Source organism: Arvicola amphibius, chromosome 15, assembly GCF_903992535.2.
Source record: "Arvicola amphibius chromosome 15, mArvAmp1.2, whole genome shotgun sequence".
NCBI classification, from domain to species: domain Eukaryota; kingdom Metazoa; phylum Chordata; class Mammalia; order Rodentia; family Cricetidae; genus Arvicola; species Arvicola amphibius.
Genome location: NC_052061.1, coordinates 22,343,587 through 22,365,378, shown reverse-complemented (window position 1 = coordinate 22,365,378; position 21,792 = coordinate 22,343,587). Strand labels below are relative to the sequence as shown.

At 43.8% G+C, this 21,792-nt stretch overlaps 1 protein-coding gene across 3 annotated transcripts in view; it reads right to left on the bottom strand.

Moving 5' to 3' along the window:
• The window catches only part of Arhgap10 (Rho GTPase activating protein 10), a 254,919-nt gene that overhangs the window by 99,527 nt on the left and 133,600 nt on the right, over positions 1–21,792 (bottom strand). For all 3 annotated transcript variants that reach the window (XM_042054222.1, XM_038312528.1, XM_038312529.1), the window contains exons 12-13: positions 19,251–19,296; positions 16,410–16,475 (exon numbers count right to left, since the gene is read on the bottom strand). In XM_042054222.1, coding sequence (XP_041910156.1) covers positions 16,410–16,475; positions 19,251–19,296 — 112 coding nt within the window. The remainder of the gene's footprint in view (positions 1–16,409; positions 16,476–19,250; positions 19,297–21,792) is intronic.

Sequence of the window (21,792 nt, the reverse complement as noted above, 5' to 3'; positions counted from 1 at the left end):
TGCATACACAAACACAAAGGCAACCTATAGATCATACCAGCATTGAAAAAGTCCTAGGGTGAAAAAAAAGCATAAAATTTTATGCACATATAAATAATAACTATTATGTTTTATCATATTCAAATTACATATTCACATATTTATATGTGATCAAAATGCTAAGGTAAGACTTGAAAACAAAATGTAAAAGGTAGTATATATAAAATCAGTAAGAACTACTGTGGGAAAATGCTCACAATCTGACCAAAAATGGCACACTATGCAGATAGCTTTTAAAAAGTTAGAAGCTCACAAACATTATTTCATGTAATGTAACAAAAAAATGTAAAGTTATGTTTCATATATGTACATATTTATCCTCAATAAGTACACATCTAAGGGCCTGCATACAGCACACACTTCCAACCTACCTACTTTATTGAGTTACAGAAAACTACACAGGCTGATACATGAAATGAGCCTATCAAAAACTCAGCAATGCATGGCATTCTCACGTTCCGTCTCATTTAAATATGAACAGATAGAACCAAGCATGAGTTGCCGTGTTTTCCTAGGGCACAGATTCACCTCTGTAAATTTCAGGAGTTAATATCTACTTAACTCTAAAACTCTGGAGGGGAGTTAGCCAGGGCTAAACATGTTTGCATGTTAAACAGCGCAAAGAACAATGTAGCCACTCCTCAGAACTGATGCAGCTGAGAAGCTCAACATAGCACGGAAGACCTTGGTAGCCTCATTAAAACAAACCAAAATCCTGGTACTATAAGCTTGTTAACATGAGTAGGTACAAATCCTTACAAGCTAACGTGGCCTCCAACACCCTGGAAACTTCATGTTCTACCTCTTCCTTGCTGTGAGCCTGGCAAGTTGTTCATCCAAACACCAGGGATACTGGAGAAATGGGTTGTTGTGGAAACTGAATGACTTAACATTTGGCAAAACATGGGAACAAACCTCACATATGGAGTTCTACTCAGAAATAAAGAATGAAATTGGCTTTCTTCAAGTAGATGGATGGAGCCAGAGATCATCACACTGAAAGAGCCTGACTCAGGAAGACAAGGATCTCCTTTTTCTCGGATGTCAAACTGGGAAAAGAAAACAGAGTGGCGCCCACCATTGGGAATGAAAGATCCACATAAAACCTGAGAAAGCTTAGAAAGCGTTCTAGAAACACACAAAAGGAGCCGAGTCTTGTGTCTCTCATGCAGGTCACACAACAGAGACGTGTCTCCTGGAAGCTGCCACCACACCATGAGCTAAGATGCATGGCGGGTTCCCCTCAGTGGTGCGTCTCCCAACCACTGCCTGAGGGCTTGAGCTACCTACCAATGCAAGTCCCTCCAGCACGCTGCACAGTGGATTTGGGGTTTCCTTCATGCAGACAGAAAAGATCACAGATAGTGCAGTTAAGACAGATTCAGATGGAAAAACCTCTCAACGGGTTAGAGTGTGTTTAATAATAAGCTCAGGAGGAAAAAGGTATAAACTCTCACTATATATACATAGCTTTAAAATAAAGTTATTAAAAGGGAGTAAAGTAATATAAAAGAAATGAGCCACATAAGATGGAAAATACACAGAAAGTCTAGATTCTGTATGTTATTATGTTGTCTTTGAATTTTTTGGCTGCTAAAAGACACTGGATTATAAAAACTGCTATATTCAACCAACCTATATATTGTAAAATATCTTGACTTCAAAATTTAGGCCAAAAGAGGTTTTACTTTGAGGGAGAGGTTACACTTTTATTTCCATGGGAAATGAGAAGCTGTGGATTCAATATTCCAGATTAAAGAAAATCCAATTTTATCAAGAAAGACTTCCTAAAATCATAACTACAGACATAAAAGAAATAAACCTATTTGGACTACAAGACCCATGATGTATATATTAGCTGCTCAAACATAAAACAAGAAATCACTGACTTGTGTACAATGGAAAGTGTATTCTTAATGTATTAATATGGATATGTATGTTACCTTTAAAAGTTTATGTATTTTCAGAAGAAGGGGACCGGACACCAACAAAAATGGATGGTCCAGGTGATCCAGAATCCAGAACAGTTTCAAGGCTGTTGACTGAGATGATGGAGCCTCACGGAATACTCCAGTCAAGAGTTAACAATTATCCTAATTTTCTCAAGATTCCCCCAAAGATGCCAGTGCCCATGGACAACAGGAAGTAGTCTAGAGAAGACGCCACATTCCCAAGAGATGGGACATGAGGGGCTGGTTACCAATTGTTCAATGGATTATAAATGTTTGCCATTGTTTAGGAGGGTGAGTTACAAATTGTTATGGGTCATTGTAAAAAAAAAAGTGCTAAACAAAGGAGTTAAATTCAGAGACCTCTTTCTAAAGGAAGAAAGGGGATATGATGTAAAAATGATGGGGAAAAGGATAAATTATTGAATCTACTTCAATCCAAAAAACAACCGTTAATCTCAAAATATCTTACATTGGTATAGATTTTAATTTATTGGTACAAATTTAAAGTTATTTCTATTATGCTGTCTGTATATTTCTACTTGTTTGGGATATTATGCTTATGCAGTTCATTTAAAATGTAATATATAATTAAGAAATACACATTAATAATGACTCATCTATAATAGTCAAATTTACAGTGATGTTAGGTATGTTTTCAAGGTCATACACAGATATATTTAAAAAGTTAGTCTTCAAACACTTCAAAGACCTACAGAATATGGATGTCATTTAATATGTTTAATAACCTAAGGTTTTCGACATGTCTGCTCCTAACAGCACAAATCTACTTCAAAGAAAATGATGGGCATCAAAGAAACTCCATATAGAGTTTATTTCTTTATACCAAAGCTAGCCATTTGGGCAAAAAACTGCCCTTGCCTCAACTGCTGACAGTATAATGTACAAACTGAACCAGCAGGACCAAAAAAAAAAAAAAAAAAAGTGACTGCCAAACTTTGTCAAGACAAGGTAGGACAGTCCTTCAAGCTTCCCTGGTTCTCAGAAATGTCTGTGCAATATACTAGGTCTATGGGCCAAAACCTAGGGTGATTGTCCAGACAGCAAGATGTCCCTGTCATTAGGTAACATTTCAGTCTTCTGGGGTCTTTGATGGAATTGAAAACTAGATAGTCATAAAAGTTTTCTCCTTAGTTATGATAAAAGGTAAACTAGGCATGAAACTTCAGAGTCATAAAAATAAGATAAATAATGGAGTATTTTCTATAAATTTGCCAAATACAAATGAATTGAATATTGTAACTGTAATTTTACTTAATAACTGCTTTATTATATATAGTTTTGCTATGCAATGATTAGAACCTTTATTTTTAATTAGACAAAAAAGGGGGAAATGCTTTGGAATAATCCTTTTGTATACTGTGAATATATATTACTTTCATTGGTTAATAGAGAACTGACAAGCTGATAGCCAGGAGGGAAGTATAGGAGGGAGAAGGGTGGAGTCAGTGAAGCTGCTAGGAGACACAGAGGAACAAGACATGCTGGAGGACATATATTAACAGGAATGGGTTAATTTAAGTTGTAAAAGCTAGTTAGTAAAAAGCCTGAGCGATTGGCCAAGCTTTTGAAATTAATATTGAGTCTCTGTGCCAGTTATTTGGGAATTGGCTGGCAGGACAGAAACTTCTGCCTACAAAAAAAAAATTCAGAACTAAGAGGGGTGCTACTAAGGATGCTGAAGAGAAATGATGGGTGAGGTTAAGATACAAGGCGAAAGAAGGATAAGATCTGTTGTGTAATATTACTTTAACTATGTAAGGGTGTGCTACATTTGTTTATGATGTATTTGCTTAACAATGTAAGGATGTGTGACATTTGTTTCACCTTGCCTGCCTAAGGCACCTGATAGATCTAATAAAAAGCTGGATGGCCAATAGCTAGGCAAAAAAGGGACATGTGGGGCTGAGGGGCAGAGAGAATAAGTAGAAGGAGAAACCTAGGGTGCAGGAGAAGAGAGAACAAGGAAGAAAAGGAGGGAGACACGAGGGGCTAGACAGACAGACAGGAGAAAGCAGAAATGTGGGACACACAGAATGAAAGAAAGGTAAAAAGCCCTGAGGCAAAACAGATGAACAGAAAGAGGTTAAATTAAGTAAAAAGAGCCAGTGGGACAAGTCTAAGCTATCGCCGAGCGTTCACAACCAATACTAAGTTTCTGTGTTATGATGTGGGGGCTGGTGGTCCAGGACAGCCTGTCGCAGAAATCTTTACGTTGTCTAAATAACAGACGCTAACAATGAGAGAAGAGCCAGGCACTCGTTAAAAGCCTTTAACTGGGCTATAAAATTTAAACACAATTTCAAAATAGCTAGGTATAATACACATGAAAGACATACTGCTCACAGCTCATATTTATAAAATAGAGCACAGGTCAAGAAGAGAGTCAACATTTACTTTATAGGAATGACTCCCAGTTGTTGAGGACTGCAGACCACCAGACCCTGAATTTCCTGTAAACAACTTGTCTTCCTCTGTTCTGAGCAGCCTGCAGTTGCTCTGACTGAGCATGACACCCTCATGAGTTCCTGATGGCAGGGGAGTGGTTTCTGGTGGGGTTTACAGCTGAAAATCCCAGGAGCTGGGGCGTGGCTATCAGTTAAGGATCCCTATATATAAGCATCCCTGGAGTACATTAAAGAGAGCATTCTTGTTTCAAGGATGACCCGGGTCTCTATCTGTGTCTGTGTGTCTTTATGTGTTTAAATCTGCAGGCCCTTGCCCGGCTTGCAAATGTGAACCATCTCTTAGTGCACGTGCCCACTACAGGTGTAGTATCATAGCACACGTAGTACAGGCGGACAGTACACCCAGTCTGGATGTCAGTTGTTAAAGGCACTTTGCCACTAAACCTGAAAACCTGGTTCAGCAGCCAGACACCACATGGTGCTATGACATATCTCACTAGTTGTCCCGTGACCTACACACACACACACACACACACATGAGACATATGTGTGCGGGCACAAAATTAAATGAATAAGAAAGTATGTTTGCTGTTCACCAATAACATTTACAACTTCTGCCCTTCTATGCTAACTATCTGCTCGAAAGAGGAAAGCATTACAATGGTTGTAAGCATGAGGACCCGAGTGGATTCCCCAGGAGCACGACCAACAACCACTCACCAGTCACTTCTTGGCTCTCTCTTCCTTGGAGTCTTGCTGTCACTTGCATTGTGTGCATTCACACTCTAATTTATAAAATATATTTATTCTCGGGGAATTCCATACATGAATAGAATATATACACTACATTTGGATCATATTCACACATAACCAATACCTCACAGGTCTGCTCTCCAACCCTATACAAGCCCTCCCCCATTCATGTTCCTCCTCCTCCTTTCTTTGTAAATAGCCCACGGAGTTCATTTCTGCCACCCTGGTAGGCACGGGTGTGGGGTCCTCACTGGCATATGCTCTTCCTGTGTCTGCTCTAAGAAGGCCTCCTGACCAGCAGGCCTTTAGGAAAACCTTCTTGGCATTCTCCACTCAAACAAACCAGCAAGTGAACAAGGGATAGAGGCAGTGTAGCATGTCCCCTTATCACAGCTAACCACCACTCCAACTTCCCAACACGGTCCAAGATGAAAGCGGCATAAGGTACAAACTCGGCGCCAGATACAAGCCAGGGATTTTGCACATGCGGCAGAGTTTAGGACTCAAAAGACACACCTAGTCTTACTAACACTCATCCCCTCTAATGGACTCTAAAATACAGTGGGCAGTTGGTTTATTAGAAGCTTTCACTTTTCAAGGTGGATCAACGCCAATCACGGTCTCTGTTTGCTGTAGACAGCCCTAGGAGTCACTGCTGTGCCAAGCACAACCATCTAAGCCAGCAGGTGAAAGGTTCTATACAGACCAAAGCAAAGCTCCAGGGAAACAGAGAGGAGCTCTAGGGTCCAAACTGTCCCAGAAGTCAAATCCCAGGATCTCAGAGGCACCATCTACGACAGTGTGTGTCCTTCCGTCTCTCCTCATGATTCAATTCCTGACAAAAGGAACATGTCACTCAGTGCTCCCAGTACAAACTGTGGGGCTGTGGCGGGCTTACTCTAACTTGTTCTGAGCCACCAGCAGATCAGACCTATTAAGAATGCACTTGCTTAGCCACCTACTAAGCTATCCGAGACTGAAAGTACCTGTAGTATCTAAAGATATCAACTATCTGTTGGAATTTTAGATAGTGTGTAAAGCAGATCCCACTCTGATAGCTCATCTGCTGGAAAAGGTGTTGTGGAGATGCTCAGGCGCAGACCACATCTGTCCTCGGCTGCTGTACATCTGCACAGGTCCATGCAGGAGAATGTACGGGGAGGCCGGGGATACTCTGGGATGGATTCATGCAAACTCAGATGAGCAGGTCAAGAGTGTGCTGCCCCCACTTCCAGTTTGTACCAAACACAGACAAACTTACATATTCCTTTTCCTCTTCCTTTCTCCAGAGTCCACATCTTCTAACTTGTTCTAGTCTTCAACAATCTGTCTCCTTAAAGTTTCCCTCATCCCTAACCCCTCAGATGAGCCTACTGAGACTCCCTCTCCTCGCGCTCACTGTGCTGAGGAGCTCGGACCTAAGCAGCTCAAGTGGGTTTGAGGCCCAGTCTGGAGCTTTGCAACTCTGAAGCTTCAACAATCAATCCCGTACCTCCCTCCACGTGAGCTCCTTGAGAGGGGTGCCATCACATAGGCTCTTGTGAGAAGACCCAATATGACACCTCAGGGCCACGTCTGGACCACAGGTGGGAGGATGTTGTCTTTGCTATTTACATACATTCTCTGGAGTGATCCAGGAGGACATGGGTCTCCCCTGTGGGTTCTATCATGCCATACTCTGCCGACCTTGTTTTAACTGTCCCTTTATGGGGTGGGGGGGTAGAGAGTGGGCCTTCCTTGTACGTGCTAGTTCAGGGCTCTACCATTTAGCCATGTCTCCATACTACTTTTGACTAATTATGCTACCTTCATTTTCATTCTTCCTGTCGTCCCCTCAACACAAGGACCCATGTGGAGTCTTGGCCATAATCATTGTCTCATTATGCCAATGGCCGTGAGTTCCTTCGCTCCTTCAAACTTTACCTCTGTGATGTCTTCCATCTCCCCCAGCTCCAACAAACTTGGTAGAGACATGTCACATGAACCTTGGATTCAGAAAATCTAAAAGCAAACTGTATTCCTCCCAAACCTCCTACTCATCCATGCACCTCGGCTTGGGAAGCCTAGTCAGCTCCACTTTGCCTTTATTTCTTTCCTTCCTGGAGCCACCAGTCTGATTTCTTGTCACATGTCTCTTGTCCACCCCTTCCTGCCATCTTCCCACTGCCAAAATCAACTTTTAACTGTTACAAAAAATACAAAAACTGTACAACACTTAGAGCATACCAGCACATATGTGTGATATGACATCTCCATCATGTTAACCATGCTCATCTCTTCCAAGATTCATGGTGAAAACATTCAAGTTCATTGCATCTAACTTTCTGGAAAACACACCTCACTACGGCCCTCTGAAATCACCTGTGCACAGCACACTGCTCTCTGCAATCACCTGTGCACAGCACACTGCTCTCTGCAATCACCTGTGCACAGCACACTTCCCCCCCCCATCCGGCCTATATGGCAGCCCCTATTCTACTCCCAGCTTCTGTGACAGCCACCTTCTCAGAACATCTACACGAGTGACGTCATGGAGGTGAAATCCAATGCCAGAAACTGGACATCTGGTTTATTCCCATTCATCTAGCAATCTTCAGTGTCGCTGCACATAACAAGACTGCACTTTTGCTGTGGGTGAACAGCTCTCTGTGTGTGCAGATTCACTGCATTTCCTTTATCCATTCATCAGCTGGACACTTAGGTTGCTCCCATTTCCTGGCTAGTGTACATAATACTGCAGGAACAAAAATGAGGTGTATACTTGACATGTGGCTTCTCTACTGGCTGCACATTCAGGAGTGTGACTCTTTGTTCATATGACAGTTCTATATTTACTTTTGGAGGCATCTCCATGCTGTACCCTAGTTTAAATCACCATCTCTTCTTATGCAAATTATGTCCCAAATCTTAACAGCCATTCTGTGTTTTATCTTTGCCATCCAATCCTCACCAATCCAGCTCCCAGTCTATTCTCAAAATTCCACTACTCTAACCCGTCAATAGCTCACACAGCCGGAGAAGCCAGCGAGCAGCACAGCCCAGCACAAGATCTTCAAGAATTCAACTGCTCATAACACAATTGTTCACACAAAAACCCACCACCAGCCCCCCAAACCTTCCCCAGCACAGTCTGCTCCAGCACGTCCCTCTGCCTTAGAAACAGAGACCCCTTCCTTTTACAAGGAGGGGAAGGGCCTGCTTGCTATTAGAAAAGACTGGCGTTTCCTAAATGCACAAATTTTCTCTACAACACAGCCCACTGTTACCATAAGGCAGGTGTCTGTCAGTCACCTATGTATGTGGTGCAGGCAAGTGGATGTCGGTCACCTATGCAGTGTGGGCAGGTGCATATCAGTCACCTATGTATGGGGTGTGGGCAGGTGTCTGTCGGTGACCTATGTATGGTGTGTGGGCAGGTGTCTGTCAGTGACCTATGTATGGGGTGCAGGCAGGTGAATATTGGTCACCTATGGGGAGTGGGCAGGTGGATATCGGTCAGCTATGTGGAGTAGGCGGGTGGATGTTAGTCACCTATATGGTGTTCTTGGTAACTGAGGGTCAAAGACGTAAACACAGTACATGCTCCCAAGACTCATGCATGGGCCACTGTCTCTACTTCAAGAACCTTTTCCTTCTACCAGTCTCCAAGAAACTGCAGAGGACCACTCCTAACAGGAACATGGCATAAACTCAGTTACGTCTATGACACTTAACACTGACTGTCAACTGGACAAGACCTAGAATAACTCACGGAGCATGCCTCTCCTTACATCTGTGAGGGAATCACTGGGTTGGCTTAGACGCTGAGTAGGCTTGCGAGGGATATTCTTGACTAGGTTAACTGAAATGGAAAAACAGACCCACTGTGGGTGGCATCCTTGCATGGGTTTGGGTTCCCAAATGTGTGAAGAGGAGAAAGAAGCCTGAGCACAAGCATTCATCCTTCTTTCTGTTTCCTGACTGTGGAGGACACAAGAACAACTGTTTCAAGCTCTGGCTGCCTTGACTTCCTCGCCATGCTATACTACATGATGAACTGTGAGCCAAATTCAGCCTCCCTTCTTTATTAGAATTCTAACTATATTAGAATTGGGCTGGAGCTCATCTATGGCACCATCCCCCTGACACCATGTCCTCTGGTATCCTTCCTACAGGAAACAACCCAAGAACCACTGACTGACATCCACTAATCCACGTGTGGGCAGGAAGAAGAACTAAAGTCAGCTGAGATGGGTGGGGCAGCCAAATGAAAGTACTTTCAAACTCATCATCAATATATACAGCTCAAACCGGGCAACCGGGATCAATCTCACACCCATTTCCCCTTCTGTGAATTTTCCAGAATGTGAGAGGATGTTCTAGGCACGGTGTTCTTTTGAGCACCTTCCTTTCTTTACCATCTATCCCTTTTAACGTTCAAGACGGTCTTCTTCTCAAGTGACCACAGCAGAATGAGGAACAGAAAAGGTACAAGCCAAATCATCTAATTCTGCTGCTTGTTCCAGGAGCCACACAAAATGACTGGCGATGTGCCCATGTATATATTCTGCCATGATGGGAAAGCAGAATGCCTTAAAAGTCCATCCGTGTTCCTAAGCCACACACTAATGGCACGTCTTAATTACCAGTAGCACCAGTTGCTAAATTTACCTTTATGCTAGTCAGGAGCACTCACATGTACCATCACCATAACAGCGCAGGAAGGAGATGCAGGCCACAGCCTCCTTCACAGATGATAAAGGGACTGTGACGTGCAGATGCTGATAACCCACAAGCTGAGCCTACACATCCACCATGACTTGTAAATGCACCACTGTTGTTTTCTGGACCCTGTGCAACGTCCAAGCCCAAAGAGTCCCAGAAGCTAGATCACTCACATAATCACTAGACAGAGTTCGCTCCTGTCGCGTGGGTTTCGGGGCTAAGGAGGAGGAAGTGAACAAAGCCAGAGATAAACAAAGGATGACAGAGCTGAGGAATTCCTGGCTGAGAAAAGAAGCCACTGCACTAGAAGAATTACCTCAAGCACCAACCGTCAACTACGTGGACATGCGGTGAGCAGGGACATGGGTCATCCAGCCATCCATCCTTTTGCAAATATTTGCCCTCACTAGTTTAACTTAATCAGTCATCTAAAGTTGCTAGCTTTTCGGAGTGAATTTTCTTAAAATGAATGTCGGCTAACTGAGGAAAAGAATCTGCAGCCAACTCGCCTGGCTGCAGTATTTCAACTGTGCATTTGCATTTCTGCAGACCCAGGGACTCTTCAGCTCCCTCCCACAGGAGACTGCCCTAACAGCCCGTGAGTGAAGCAGTTTACTCGGGTAAGTTTTCTTAGGACAGCTGCTCTTTATTTTCTTCATTTTGCCTGGAATTTGCCCTTGGTGACTTAGGATTATTGTGAAATCATGGTAAACTATCCTGCCACTTCCCTTGGGCACCTTCCCACCCAAAGTCATTGCCAAAGACTAACGGTGAAACTGACCATTGTCTTCGGCCAGGGCCAGAGCTCATCATCGGCCCCACCAGCTGAAGCTCTATACAAGAACAGCATAATCCTCAGCCAGTGTCAGGAAAATTCTCCAAAAATCTAAACCTTCCTTTGCTGTTCAAAGGGAAACAAATGATCTGACATGTGACAAATCAATGTCTGTCATGACTTATCCACCCATGAATTCACAGCTTGTTATGTTACTGGATTTGATAACTGACAGCTTGCCTAGATCAACATTTTAATGCCATGCTCTAGAAAATTAAAGTGAATATTCAAATTATGAACATATGGAAGATTTTTAAGAGAAACTTCATAAACAAAAGTGACATACAAGTTTAGTTTTAACATAATGACTATTTTAAAAACAGTAACTAAGATGTTTTTAAGCAAAGGAATTACTGTTTTTGCTTACAATATTGTACATATACTCAAAATTGAGCGTTCTGCAGGCCCATCAAGGAAAAAAGAACAAAAAAAATTAACAACTAACTGGGCATGTTTCCTTTCAAGACAGGGAGTCATTTACTTGAGGAAACTAATCACACTTCACGCTCTGAAAGCATTACTCTCCTCCATACGCAATGGGACTCATCTCTCTGTCTTCTATATTACCATAGTACAGAAAGATGCCTACATAAACTCCGATCAATGGAAAGATCCTGTGTAAGTTACATGAAAATATTCACTCTAACTACATACAGAAAGACAAACCCTTCCAAAAATTTTATAACCTGCAATCTGTCAATCTGTATGGCATGTTGGCCCTACCTCTTGAATGCCCAAGCCCAAGCAACTGCTTCTCAAATGCTGACTACACGCACAAGGCGCTGGTTGCTGACAGAAATAAGAAGCACGCAAAGAATAAGAAAGACATTTTCTCCATTCCAAATACATATTAGATTCTCAGAAACAAAACAAACACAGGAAACATAATTAACAAAGCCGGGGTGTGAAATGGAGAAGGAACACCAATGTCCTGGGATAAACACAACTCAGAGAATGACGGAGAAGATGGAGGCCAGCATCGCTCATAAAGCTAGCTCTTTTCTTTGTCACACATCAGGTGTGTGAGAACCTATAAAGTCTTTACAGAAGCTTTGGCCTTCCAAAGTATTGTTCTGTACCTCTCAGGAGCTTAGACCTCATGACTTCCTGTCACTACAAGGCAAAGTAAATCCTTCCAAAGGGATCTGAGTGCCTGCTCCACCACACTGGGCTCCTGCCTTTCCTGACTCTCCTGAGAACTCAGCTTCACCTTCCCTTACACACCAAACACTGACTCTCACTCCTGCCCCAAATCCCTTCCTTCTGAGAGCCCTGTCAGTGGGATGGATCCTGGACAACTCCCTTTCCCTGTAGATTCAGATCAACGGTGGAGCCACTCTTCTGCCTCCTGGCCATGGGGCCCCACAGACGATTTCTAAATCTTCCTTGGCAGAAGAAACCCGGGAGTCTGACTCTGAGTAACGCTGAGAATTAAGAGCTTGGGACTCTTGGCAAAGGTACTGCATGTATGTCACATCATGAAATAAGCAGTTGGGAGGCCAGGAGCAGAGCACTACAGTTTGGATTAAACGACTTCCAAGGGCCCATATATTGAAGCAAGGAGTCTAGGAAGCAAGGCTTGGGCAGAAGGTCCTTAGGTCGTTTCCAGTGTGGCCTACAAGAGGACTATGGAACTCTAGCCCCTCTTTGTTTTCTTTCCTCTCTGGTCAAATGTTGAGTGGGTTTTACTTCACTACACAGTCTGGCACACTGTGCCGCCTCACCACAGGTCCAAAGCAACCAGAGCAACTGATCATGGGCTGGAACCTTCCAAAACTGAGACCTAAAATACAGTTGTTTTAATTTATTTATTTCCAGACAGCCATGAATCAGGATGCTTCAGAGGAGCAAAAGACAATGCAAAACACTCATCCAGAAGTGTGAGCAGAGCAGCACCCCATCCCGAGAGCCACATCACAGCTGCACACGGGGCTTCAGAAAGGATCCCCCTCTAATCACACAGCTGCTCTACTCGTGTCCAACTTCACCATCGAGAGGACCAACAATGGTCCTTCACAGATCTGGGTAGAACCCAGGAATCTATGGTCACAAGAAGCACCAGGGATCCTAGGATACATCATCAGGCCTATCACAAATGTCTGTATGGCTTTGACAGTCTTTACTTCCCAAACAAAGTCCTTGCAGAGAAATCTTAGAGAATAGCCAAGCACTAAGTGACCAACAGGGCTCCAGTGATGTCACTCAGGTGACTCTGTACTATCTGCACCACTGCCAAATTTACTGTCTCAGTGCAGTCAGCTTACTTAGAGAGCACTGCGCCCTCTGCACGGTCTGCACACCCCACATATGGCCACTTCTTTTCTACTACCCTTTTTAGGGCGCTTGCTCTTAGCACCCTCTAGCACTAAGCCTGCACCTCCATCATTAAGTGCAAATTCCTTAAGTACAACTTCTTACTGTTCCCTTGTGTTTCCAATCAAGTTTGAATCCTGTCTCTGCACCTTAGCTGACTGTTCTCTCAATGCCAAGCTGTGACACTTTAAATCTTAAAAGCCTATTGCTGGGCTGGAGAGATAGCTCAGAGGTTAAGAGAACTGACTGCTGTTCCGGAGGTCCTGAGTTCAATTCCCAGCAACCACATGATGACACACACCCATCTATAATGAGCTCTGGTGCCCAGAACACTATATACACATAATAAATAAATTTAAAACTAAAGAAAAAATAAATAAACTTTTAAAAAGCCTATTCCTAAATCAATGGTCATTTAACCTTCAGTCTTTTCTAGTCCATAAGATTCTCTGAATGTGCAAACCTGCCATAATTTTATGTTATCACCCAGAATAATTCAATTGCTTACCAATCTTTCTGCTCTGTCTACTATTACTGGATTAAACGTTACATTGGAATCAACCTCCACTATCTAATCCAAAGGCCTGTGGCAAGGCTCTGTGTACCTTGAGATTGCTCAATAAACACCGGTTAGCAGCCTGGCTTCTGACTGGTGCTAGACCTGGCCTGTGGTGGGTTATCCGTTACTGAGGACACTGTGCTGTTTCTTCAGAACTTTTCTGTTGTTTCTGGGGTTTAGATGGATTGTTTTTTTTTTTATTATTATTATTAAGAAAAGTAGTTAAGAAAAAGATCCCTAAGCAGCAGACACTAACAACTGAACTCTATTTTTCCAAACAAGCAGTTCTCACTAGAACAATGCTATCCAGCCTTTGTTACAGACATTATAATCACATCGGGAGCTTAAAACAGCCACTTTCCAGCTCACGCCTTTAGCAATTAAGCCAAGTTCAATGTGGTGACCACGCAGCAGGATTTAGCAACAAGTGTTTGATGAAATTCTTCAACTTGGTATACATAAGCCATGAATTTCTCATGATGTTACTGGGTAGATAAAAGGATATGACTCCCATGTATAGTGTGATTTTATGAGCAAACTGTGGTTTGACTAATTCTGAAATGGTAGCAAACCTGCTAAACAGCCCCACCCAGTCCAACATAGGATATGCTAGTATCTACATTATTTACTTTCGGACACATGATTTATTTTTCAATTTAAAATGATGTTACTGGAAAAAAATGTTACCTCTTCTTGGTGTTCTGATGACTACAGAAAAATTTTGGCATTTGTCTGATCTTGGTTCAAGCAGGATTTGAATTTTAAAAAAGAAGTTCAAAATCTAGAGAGCATAAGAAACCTCAAAGCCACATGTTAAATAGAGCTAGATTGGAAAAGACTAGAAACCGCATGTATGATTCCATCGGCAAGCATTCAGCATTTCCCTACAGCAACTAGAGGGACAAGAATCAGGTCCCTGGAAACCAAAGACCAAGGGGAGAATGGCAAGTGACTGCAAAGGGGCAGGAAGAATCATGGAGGCAATCAAAAGTCTGTGGCCATGGCAACAGCAGCAACGCAACTACAGACTGTATGAAATTCAAAACTTCATTTCCAAGCCCCACCACTAACTGGGTAGCTACAGGCAGGTGGCTTCCGGGGTGGTTTCCAAGTGTTGGGTGCAGCACACCCCAGTGGGTGACCTCTGTCCTAGTCAGGGTGACTATGGCTGTGATGGTGCACCCTGACCCAAGCCAGCGGGGGAGGAAGCTTCAGAATCAGGTTTCACCAATGAAGGAAGTCGGAAAAGGAACTCATTCAGGGCAGGGGTTGGAAGCTGCAGAGGCCACAGAGGGGTGCTGCTTACTGGCTTGTTCCCCATGGCTTGCTCAGCCTGCTTTCTTACAGAACCCAGGACCAGCAGCCCAGGGATGGCCCCACCTGCCATAGGCTGGGCTCTCCCCGGTCAATTGTTAACTGAGAAAATGCCCTCCAGGTTTGGCTACAGCCCTATCTCATGGAGGCATTTTCTTGATCGAGCCGCCCCCCCCCCCCCCAGATGATTTCACTTTTTGTCAAGCTGACATAAAACTATCCAGCACAGCCCCACAACATGAGGATAGGGTTAGCAAAACTGAACTCAGTGGATTACTTGAAAGACGTGAGGAGATAAAGCTGGAAGGAGGTAGGCATGGTTCTAGGAGAGACCAGGGCTGTGGGGTGAATATGATCAATATGGTGCACATGTATAAAAGTCTCAAAGAAATAATAAAAATACACTTTAAGAGATCACTGAATTTTACTTCAATAAAGATATATGTGTATCTGTATGTGAGCTAAAGATCAACCTGGAGCCTGGTGCGTCCCAGACTTTACCACTTAGCTAATCCCAGCCCTGAAGATCATGGAATAAGATCCCACAAGAGTAAGAAAAACATCTTTAAGGTGCTTGAACCAATGTGGTAAGAATTAGCTTTCCAGCTGCTGATTCTCCCAAAGGTTCGTATGAGCTGAAATGAACTGTGTCCCTGTAAAGCTCTAACACCTGGAACCATGGGATGTAACATTTTAAAAAATGAAAGGTCTTGAAGGAGATGGGGAGGTTATTAAAGCTGGTTTTGGGCATGTGCACAGACAGACAGACACACACACACACACACACACGCTGCTGTGACCATGACTTAAATCCTTATATATAATAACTTAAAAAAAAAAAAAAGAGCAAGCCTAAATACACAGACAGCAGGGACGTGTATACTCAGAGAAAAGTCATGGTGGGAAGATGCCATCCGCAAGCCAAGGGCACAGGCCTCAGAAAAACTAGTCCAGTCTCCCCCTGCGCTTGGCCTTCCAGCCTCCAAACTGTGAGGATGCATTCCCACGTCAGTCATCTACCCTGTGGTATTCTGTGTGATAGCGGTCCTAACAAGCAAATGTGATGGCCTTGCTTTAAACATAAAGAAGAAATATGTGACATTCTCCCATATTTGCATGGGAGGAAAACGAAGGGACCCACACTGCCATAACAAACTGACCCTGCTATCTAGAAAGATGACTGTTTACGCTGTAACGTGTAAGCATGCACCGAGTGCTGCAGTGGTCTGCGGTGTTACATACCTACAACCTCTAGACTGTTTACGCTGTAACGTGTAAGCATGCACCTCGTGCTGCGGTGGTCTGCGGTGTTACATAACTACAGTTTCCAGATTGTTTACACTGTAACGTGTAAGCATGCACTGAGTGCTGCGGTGGTCTGCGGTGTTATACACCTACAGTTTCTAGACTGTTTATGCTGTAACGTGTAAGCATGCACCACATGCTGCGGTGGTCTGCGGTGTTACATACCTACAGTTTCCAGGACTAAAGCTACGGGTGAGCATGACTGTTACCTCGTGTCTCAACAGCACTGATGCACTTTCTGAGAATCGTGAATCCCATCGTATCCAGCTGTGCACCTAAAAGGAACCGGCATAAAATGTTACAGGACGAGTAGTTGCTGTTTCTTTCCCTTTTAAAATAAAGAAAACAAATTTAAGGTAATGGCGCTTTTGCTTCATTGTTTGAAAACTGCTGAAGGCCGTGCATTTCCCATGGAAATGGCATAACTGGAAAATGTGTTTGTTTGTAGGAGAGCCTCCATGTTGAAAATCAAGATGTCCAATTCTTATAATTCAACTTGTAATATAAAATATTTTAAGTTAATAAATACAGAATATTTTAAACAGTAAAAGAAAATAATACCAATCTCTAAGGGAAGCTATATAGAAATAATCTCCATATTTTGCCAAAACTCCTAGGAGTAGCTCAGTTAGAGAAAACTCAAAATATGAATGAAGGCTTTTCAATGTGAATCTGAGCTTCTGATTAACAAGGAAGAGTTTCTGTTATATGCTTTCTGGGCAATGAGCATTCTGATAATCTTCACTGTACATCAAGCTTTTTAATGATTTTATTATTTTCATAATCTGAATTTAAAATAGATGATTCATGTGATTCAACAGGCCAATCTGAAAATGCAATTTTATTCTTTTTCTAATGTAAATGTTTGCTTATGACGAAGCTGGCATATATTTGTAGATTTTGCTTTCGTTTCAAAACTTTAATGAAAAATAGTGGCACTGCAGCCCCTGTGGCCAGGCCTGAGGGACCGCGGCGTTAACACAGCTTCCTGGGGATTTATAATCCTTAGGTATAAACTGGGTCCAGAATCTGTAACACTAGGCTTAAAGTGAATTTTTTGTTTGTTAGTTTGTTTTTTGTTTTTCGAGACAGACTTTCTCTGTAGCCCTGGTTGTTCTGGAACTCTCTCTGCAGATCAGGTTGTCTCAAACTCAGAGATCCACCTGCCTCTGCCTCCTGGGTGCTGGAATTACACGTGTGAGGCACCACTGCCCAGCTTTCAAGTGAATTTTAATGGTTAAAGTTGAACAGTTGTGTCAGGAATCCACTACTGATAACACTTTATAAAACACAAGTTATCTCTTCCTCCTTTGCAAACCATTTCCAGGAGGTTTATTTACATTTCTTCAGGATGAACAAGAAAGGACAGAGACAGAAAGGCCAGAAGGAGGGACACAGCGAAGAGGGGCTGGAGGACATCAGTACAGCAGAGAGGAAGATCACGCTCCCCTGCAGGGGCACCTGTCAACATCCAGTACCAGGCTATAGATCTCTAGTCCTCGAATCGAGAATTAGCAGAAGTGATCACAACTGTTTCTATTACACAGCCTATGGCTTTGCTGAGTGCAGCCTTAATTTCACCAAATCTACCAGAAGTGAATACAAAGCGAGTGTGCCAAACTGTGCCATTTTTGCTTCCTATCAGTACTCCCTGAGTACACAGTTGGGGAACACTTTGTTTTCCCTTGCGCAGATCCTTGCCATGTACTATGTGAACAGCTCAGCACGTCCTTGCCACAGCTATTTTCCAAAGTTTAACAGTATATGCCTTATATAGCAAATACTCAGAGCCTGCAAGACTAGAAGCTTTTAAGGACTGACAGGAATACTTGAATTGTCAATAAATAAACCAAAACAAGAAAATTTAAGCCATGGGTGTATGAAAGAAGAGTTCTCAGTCCTGATTGCCTGCCAGAATCATAAGACACCATCCTGCAGAGAATCACAGTCCAAAGAACCACAGCCTCCACAGAACCACAGACTCCACGTAACCACGGGCTCCACAGAACCACGGGCTCCACAGAACCACGGGCTCCACAGAACCAAAAGCTCCACAGAACCACAGTCCACAGAACCACAGCCTCCACAGAACCACGGGCTCCACAAAACCACAGGCTCCAAGAACCACAGCCTGCACAGAACCATGGGCTGCACAGAACCACAGCCTACACAGAACCATGGGCTGCGCAGAAGCACAGCCTGCACAGAACCAGAGGCTACACAGAACCACGAGCTGCCCAGAACCACAGCCTGCACAGAACCACAACCTCCACAGAATCACAGCCAGCACAGAACCACGGTCTGCACAGAACCACAAGCTCCACAGATCCACAAGTTCCACAGAACCACGGGCTCCACAGAACCACGGCCAGCACAGAACCATGGGCTCCACAGAACCACAGGCTCCACAGAAACACGGCCAAAACAGAACCACGGGCTCCACAGAACCAGAGCCTCCACAGAACCATGGGCTCCACAGAACCACGGCCTGCACAGAACCAAGGCCTGTACAGAAACACTGCTCTATATAGTAAGTGCTCACACAAGGAAATCTGCCCAGTAACTAGGGGTTCACCATCCAGCTGGGGCCACTCTTATTATGTATTACTCACTGTGGCCAAGGATTACTGTTTCAAATCTCTGAAGTCATTCTTCTTACATTCACCTTAACAATTTTCTCCTTTTCTCTTGCTCACTGAACATGGCTGCCATGTGCTACAGTGTTAGGACCTTTGCAGCACCCAGCGCCTCTCAACCAAACATCACCATGTTCCAGGACGCCATTATTTCTACCTAGAGTGACCAGTGGCAGGTTGAGGAGGCCTGGAGGCAGAGAGCCAAGGAGCAGCCTCTTCACAGGCTCCTGAAGCTTCCGTCAGAAGCTTTCTCAGTGCCATTCACGACTGTAGACCTAAACTACGAAAAGACCGCAGGGGAGCTCACAGTAAAGCTCAGGTGGCAATGCGGGCTGCCTGTGAGTTTTAAAAAGGTGCAGACTGAGCCCCAGCAACAGTTTGGGGTTGGTGACATCAGGAGAAATGAACACTTACCTCCTTCTGGTCTCGGAATGATGGCTTTATTACAAGTATGGATGAGCTAGTAAAAGAAAGAAAGAGAGAACACTTTCAGCAATCAAGTCAAGGAAGAACATGTAAATTTTCAATTTTATCAACTTAATATTAGATAATGTAGCACATGAAATAAACATTTGGTCTCCACCCCTGCTTTACAGAACAGAGTTCCCACACGCCTAGAACTTCCTGACAGAAATGTTTTGCTATTCAGGAGCCCTTTGGGACAGCTCTAAATTTATGCTAAATAAGCAGCTTGGGGAACGAAACCTATGTAGCATAAGGATGAACTAGACAGTCCACGTGAGAACAAACTTCACATTAGGCCTCATGCCCTGACTCTGTAAGAGCAACAGCTTTGATGCCCCACCCCTGCCGAGAGTACATCCCATGCTGGGGTGGTGGCCCTCCTGCAGGGGCATGGCACTCTTCGCCACCCACCAGAACTGCACACCCAGCCCTATGCATGGCTTCCACACGCCCGCTCTGGGGTTGTGTTCACCAATTACCACAGCCAATTTATACCACACTGCTGCAAAGACCAGGACTTGTCACTGGCAGAACTGAAACAGGTGACCTAGATGCAAATGCCCAACTTGTAAGATCTGCCACCAATACTCCAGACAGTAGTGCCAGAGTTGAAGTAAGTTAGGACATTCAGCTTAAGTCAGAACGAGTCAATGTGGGGAAGCCCTGTGTGGAGTCTGCACAAGACTGTAGGGGTGCTGTGCTGTCCCTGGCTAATGACGTGCTATGTGCACTCGTATGCAGAAGCAGCACATGCAGGATTTTTCTCAGTTTGCTTCTCTCTAAAGAAGCATGCCAAACTGGCAAAAAAGACGACAGGGTCTGCAGTCCTTAAGGAACGTGTTACAAGTCTGTGTAAGCAGGAAACTCCACCTTACAGACAGGCTGACCACTGATGCACTCCAACCAATGATGTCTAGCTCACTGTTTCCTGACTGTTCCTGAATTTCACAAAAGTAGGAGATAATCCATGCCCATAGTTTAAGCAAATAAATCTGAGCTAGCTTGGCAGTCATCCCACTTCTCAGAGTCCTAGCACTAACTTCTTGCAAGGCATACAACATCCTTAAATATATGTTACAGTTACAGTCCTATATAATGTATCACTGAACAGTCTTCCCAGTCTTGCTGTGGTCTGTTAGAGGAAACCAACCTGATCATGATCTCCTGACTAAACGAAACTGGAAGCCCACTTTTCTCAAAGACTCAACCATGGATATTCGTGCTACGGAAGTTCACTGTCTAAAGTACTTCTGCGAAGATCATCATGGCTAAAGAAGTATCTTTACCACAAAGGATACAGGAATAGCATAACTACATCCCAATACTACCAAAACTCTTTTAATTTTGGAGAAAGGATCTTTCTCTGTAGCCCCAGCTGTCCCAGAACTCTTTATATAAGTCAGACTGGCCTGTAACTCAGAGATCCGCCTGTCTCTGCCTCCCAAGTATTGGGATTAAAGGAATATGCCATCATGCCTGGCTTCAAAACTCTTTTAAAAAAAAATAAATTATATATCTGTGTGTAGGTATGTGTGTGAGAGTCTCGGTGTCGTGGAAGCCAGACGCATTTGACCTTCTGCAGCTAGAGTTGCAGTGGTCACCAGCAGCTCAGCATGAGTGCTGGGACCTCTGCTGGTCCTCTGCTGTAGAGCAGTGAGTACTCCCAACCACTGAAGCACCTGCCTGGGCCTCCATCCAAACTCCAATTAAAACTCTAAGAACTAACTAAGCATGAACAGAACGAGAGGCATGGACAGTCCAACGAAAGAACACTTGCTCAGCACGGTGAGACCCTGAATCCCAGACTTAGCACAAAAATAAAAAAGTCAGAAACAAAAAGATGGAGTCTGATTCAGGCTCAGATATGGTGACTCCGGGTAGCTCTGACAGGGTGATACAGTCTCTTTAGAACACAGCAGCTAGGCTGTCACTCTCAGACACGCTACCAAGCGGCCTCTCATTCCCTGTACTTCCGAGAGCACGTTTGCAGCTGGGCTCACAGCTAGCCTAAGCAGCACCGTGTTCACCACAAAGGAGGCTCTGTTCTGAAGCCTCTTCCATCTTCAAAACCCCCTACCCTGAATCTTCAAAATCATCTGGTGCTTCCTGCTTACTTTGAGTCCTAACACTTTACATGGTATGCCGAATGTCAATCTGTGGTTTTTTTCCTAAAGTTGTCTCTGCTAAACCCCCAACTCAGTACATGACCTGTCTATTCTGAGCCCCAAATGCCAGCAGCACACAGAAAATAAAGCAATGATGGAACCAAGTGCCAATAGAGGTCAGGGTCCCTGGGACCCATGTCGCAACCTTTAGTCTATTCCTTGAAACCGTAGCCTTACAGAGGCCCAGACTCTAAGGTTACTCAATGCTGCAAAGCAAAACCATTGTATTAAGTATCAGGCCCATGTGGGCAGTGGTCGTTAATGCTGCCATGTACTTACTGTCCTGTCTAAAATACATGGCAAGCATTTAATGTACCTGCCACCCC